Source organism: Lipotes vexillifer, unplaced genomic scaffold, assembly GCF_000442215.2.
Source record: "Lipotes vexillifer unplaced genomic scaffold, Lipotes_vexillifer_v1.1 scaffold1066, whole genome shotgun sequence".
Classification (NCBI taxonomy): Eukaryota; Metazoa; Chordata; class Mammalia; order Artiodactyla; family Lipotidae; genus Lipotes; species Lipotes vexillifer.
In genome coordinates, this window is record NW_006771394.1 from 88,042 (window position 1) to 93,182 (window position 5,141).

At 42.9% G+C, this 5,141-nt stretch overlaps 1 protein-coding gene across 1 annotated transcript in view; it reads right to left on the minus strand.

The window, feature by feature from the left end:
• Positions 1-5,141, minus strand: part of LOC103087587 (putative spermatogenesis-associated protein 31D3) — a 14,182-nt gene that overhangs the window by 5,796 nt on the left and 3,245 nt on the right. Inside the window, exons 2-3 of the mRNA XM_007446728.1 lie at positions 4,080-4,163; positions 124-294 (exon numbers count right to left, since the gene is read on the minus strand). Coding sequence (XP_007446790.1) covers positions 124-294; positions 4,080-4,163 — 255 coding nt within the window. The remainder of the gene's footprint in view (positions 1-123; positions 295-4,079; positions 4,164-5,141) is intronic.

A 5,141-nucleotide genomic window follows, 5' to 3' on the forward strand; every position in this document is an offset into this window, starting at 1 on the left:
GGATGATGTTTATCCTCTCCTTGAACTTCCCATCTTAGGTGTCTCTCTGAGCCAACCAATCTCATTTTAAAATGTGGGAATAGAAATGGAAACAACAATAAAGAATCTCTGTTGGGGGCTCACCCAGGGCTGCTTAACTTTCGGATGTCTTTGATTTTACTGAAGGTAGGTGAAAATGGCAAGCTCACCAGGTACCACAGGAACAGAAGAAGCAACCCCAATCCGCACAGGACGATGAGGTTTTGGTCAATATCCAAGGACGTTGAGCCAAAGCTCAGACGTGGGTCAATAACGCTATCCAAAAATGAGAGAACATTCCATTTTATGAATTCCATTTTATGAATTCCATTTTCTGAATCGCAAGGCTGCCTGAAGTTACTGAGCACTGAGAGTGCTTAAAAAGCCCCAGGCCCGCATCACAGAGCACTGAAGAGTCACAAAGGGTTTCTGAGTGTGGGGGAGGGGACATGGAGAGGGTGTGTCCACAGCCCCTCCCCCACCCACCAGTCCAGCAGACCCTTCTGCCCCTGCTGGGCCTTCTAGGTCCCTCTGCCCTACACTGCCATCCTATTTTCCAACTCCATCCTTTCATGGTTTCATATATTTACAGTAATGAAATTTTCTGCTTGTCCCATCTGTAACCCAGATACTACCTGGGTCCCCTTTACTGTTTGATAGAAACTTGACTTGGGTCTCACCAACTCCACTGAAATACTCTCTGGCATTTTTGCTTGTACCCACACATTTATACTCAGGATCATATACGTCCTTAAATCCATCTTTCCTATAGAATCTTTTCACTACACAAACCCAGTTATAAAGAACTTAAAAGTTCTTTTATCCAGTCTTCTAAATGTTGAATAGGGAATTTTGCTTTTTGTTGCAGTCAGCTGTTACCATCTTCAGTCAGAGGGGCTGACTCAAATAATTAAAATGAACAATTCATTATTCAACATTCACAAAACTAAAGTTACTATAAAATAAATGTAAATAATTACACTTTCACAAGATCTTGAGGATAAGTCTGTAGCACTTATTTTTCTGAAGTTAGTGAAGCTTAAACTGCATAAAGACTTTTAGGACATGCTACACACACACACACACACACACACACACACACACACACACACACACACTTTGACAAACCAATCTGGTATTTTCAAATCTATGAATAAAGTGTTTTCTCATTTTATTCCAATCTTCCATCTTTCGTTTTGACCCTACTTCTTCTTACTCTACCTAAAATACAGACAGGCCCTGTACTCTACAACAATTTTCTAACATGTGCACAAATCCCTGACCTCGTCAGTTTGGGCGGCCATAACAAAACACCACAGACTGGGTGCTTAAACAACAAACACTTATTTCTCATAGTTCTGGAGGCTGGGAAGTCCGAAATGAAGGCAACAGCAGATTCTGTGTCTGGTGAGACCTACTTCCTGGTTCATAAACAGCTGTCTTCTCCCAGCAACCCTGCAGAAAAAGTGGGTGAGAGAGCTCTGTGAGGTCTCTTCTATAAGAGCACTAATTCCATTCATGAAGGCTCCACTGTTATGACCTAATCACCTCCCAAAGGCCCCATCTCCTAATACTATGATATCATATTGGGCTTAAGGTTTCAATATATGAGTTTGGTGGAACACAAATAGTCCATAACACTACCCAAAGGCTGTGCTAAGTCCTCTGGTGGCAGGGTGGGACCTAGGAATGTCAAAGCCTTAGAGAAGAATCAAGTCTTGAGCAGCCTTACCTGATTATCCTTGTGGGCCCTGTAAATATAATCTTTTCTTAAGTGTGCCTTGCCACAAAGGTTGAGAAGCTCTGCTCTATATAATCATCCCCATAAATGTTTGAAAATCAACTACCTGCCATGCTTTTTTTCAGGCTCCTCTTGTCAGGTTTAAATAATCCCAGTATTTCCCTCCCCTCTTCCTACACCTTCCTTTCTAAACTCTTTATCTTCATGATAGCTGTTCTCTGAACTGTCTCCTAATTTCTCATGTCTTTCTTAAACTGTGATGCCCTTTATTTGACACCCATGGCCTAGCACAGTTACTTGATCTCCTGTGAAAGGGTTAGACAGCCTTCAAACCCACAGAGTCTTCTTTCAATTATGCAGGAACAGGTAACCTACCCTGAGGATAAAATCTGCCAAGAGGCACCACTTCCTCCTGACCTTGATATGCAGCCTCAGCCAAGTTTTCATTTAATAGATATTCACTGCTGGAAACTAGAAGACACAAGTACCTGTAAGTCACAGCCTCTGTCCTTAAGGACCTCATGGTGCAGTTTTAGGGGAAAGCCCTACGCAGGTCAAGAGTTACATAACCGCACAGGAGAGGTCCCCCATGGCATTTGTGAATTGGCAAGTGATCTCTGGAATAGATCAGAGAAGGGACAGATGCTATGGGTGATAACTGCTCAGACATTTTATGCTCCTTAGGAAGGTATCCCTGCATGCCTCTCCAATTTTCTGATACAAATGAACGATTCTTGGAGAAGATGGTGAAAGAAGAGCTTTTCTCTTTTAAAAGGGCACATGTTGGCTAGATATCCTTACATACATGTGTGTGCCTTGCATGTAAAACTTACAAGAAGTTTCAATAAAAAGGCTTTTCCCAAAATGTTAATAAGATTCCTTTTCAGAACGTGGTAGAGCTCCTTCAAAATTTAAAGAAACAAAGGACTAAATGTACAGCACTTTTTTTGGCTTTTTTTTTTCTTTTTGTACCAACCACAAATAAACTCCATTGGTATTTAGCAGAAGTTCACAACACTTATCCTTCCTAGACTAACATCAATTATAAATTATAAATTTATTTGTCTAATTTGTAAAACATTTTGCTTTCAGCGATCTCAGTGGATTTTCACAAACATCCTGTGATGTATACAGTACAGGTATTATTGTGCCCATTTTATCAGTGAATAAAACTGACGCTCAGAGACGGGAAGAAACTTCCTTAGATCGTTCAGCAAGCAAGCAGTAGAGCCCTGACTACTAAATTCCCCACATTCTCAATGCTACTATTTTAAACAATATAAATAAGTGACTTCTTAAAAAGTATGCCCTGGTACTAAAATTAAAGTGGTTATGTGATTGAGAATATCCACTTTATCCATTAAATGATGCCAAATTTGGGAAGTAAAGAAAAGCTATTTTTGGCATCCTATCACCTCTTAGGTACCTTTTCCTTTTCATTCTTAGCACCAGTATCTTGATAAGTTTTCTCTATTGCCCTCTTAAAACCTACTTTCAAGAACTCTATTACATATGACTCTCAGTAACGTATAAATGAATAATAAAAGTTTAAAATGTCATCCCTCCCAGGAACACATTTCACACATTTTACACATATCTAACCCCAAAGCCTTGTAATAAGGCTCTCACCAGAACTTCAGGCAGCCGTCCTGAGGTGGCAGTGGTGGCCTTCAGTAGAGTGAGATCTTCTGCTTTCCCCCCAGTGACATCTTCCCAGTTGACCTTCGTCACCACGCAGAAGTCTGGTCCCAGATTTCAGCGTGCACATGGTTAGATTATCCCCAAGGAAGAGTATTTTCCAAAAGCTCTGCTAGAATAGTATGCTGCCTACTGGAGGAGACTCAGTAGGGATAAGTCGTTCGTCTAGGATTGTCACATGTCCTCAGTGCTCTTGCTCACATCCTGGCCACGGTCCCAAGGGTGAGGCACGTAGAGGGAGCTTTTTGTAGGTTACCAAAAAGCCTGAAGAACAACAGATTCTAGAGCAGAATCCTTTAAAACTGCACTTAACACTGCCGCTTTAAGATGTTCTTCACTCATACGCACACCACACTTTCACCTGAACTCTACCATGTAGTATTTCTAGTAGAAATATCAAGAAAATAAGGCATTGTCTCTGCCCTCAGGCAGATCATAGTTCAGTAAGTAAGGCCTGCAAACAACTATAATAAAGTGATACGAACTATAAAAGAAGTAGGAATAAGAACACAATGAAAATACAGATAAAGGAGCAATTAATTCTTCCACCAGGAGGGAGACGAGAGAGAGGCAGGGAAACTTTCAGACGTGGTGCCCACTGAGATGGGCCTTGTGAGGTCACCCGTCCTCCTCTCCGTCCTTGCCCTGGCCCTCTTCCTGTTCCTCACCCCCTTCCTCCTCATCCTCCTTTGCTTCTTTCTTTAGACTTTAATTTTTAGGGCAGTTTAAGGTTCACAGCAAAACTGAGCAGAAAACGCAGAACTCCCATATGCCATCTGACCCCCCCAACACCCCTCCCCACACACACACAACCTCTCCCACTATCAACATCCAGCACCAGGACTTCCCTGGTGGTGCTGTGGTTTCGCCTGTCAATGCAGGGGACATGGGTTGGATCCCTGGTCTGGGAAGACCCTACATGCCACGGAGCAGCTAAGCCTGTGCACCACAACTACTGAGGCAGTGCTCTAGAGCCTGTGAGCCACAACTACTGAGCCCGCAAGCCACAACTACTGAAGCCCACGTACCTAGAGCCCGTGCTCTGCAACAAGAGAAGCCACTGCAACGAGAAGCCCATGCACCGCAACGAAGGGTAGCCCCCGCTCACTGCAACTAGAGAAAGCCTGCGCACAGCAAAGAAGACCCAACACAGCAGAAAGGAATGGAAAGGAAAGGAAAGAGGGAGGGAGGGAGGGAGGGAGGAAGGAAATTAAAAAAAAAAAATCCAGCACCAGAGTGGGACATTTGTTACAATCATACCTACATTGACACATCATTATCACCCAGAGCCCATAGTTTACATGAGCTTAGACAAGTGTATAGTGGCATGTATCCACCATTGTAGTATCATAGAGAGTAGTTTCACTGCCTTGAAAATCCTCTGTGCTCTGCCTCTTCACCACATCCTCCACCCTAACCCCTGGCAACCACCAATCTTTTTACTGTCTCCAGTGTTTTGCCTTTTCCAGAATGTCATATAGTTGAAATCATACAGTGTGTATGTTGTAGCCTTTTCAGATTGGCTTCTTTCACTTAGTAATACGCATTTAAGGTCCCTGCATGTATTTTCATGGCTTAATAGCTCTTTTTTTTTTTTTTTTTTTTTTTTTTTGCAGTACGCAGGCCTCTCACTGTTGTGGCCTCTCCCGTTGCGGAGCACAGGCTCCGGACGCGCAGGCTCAGC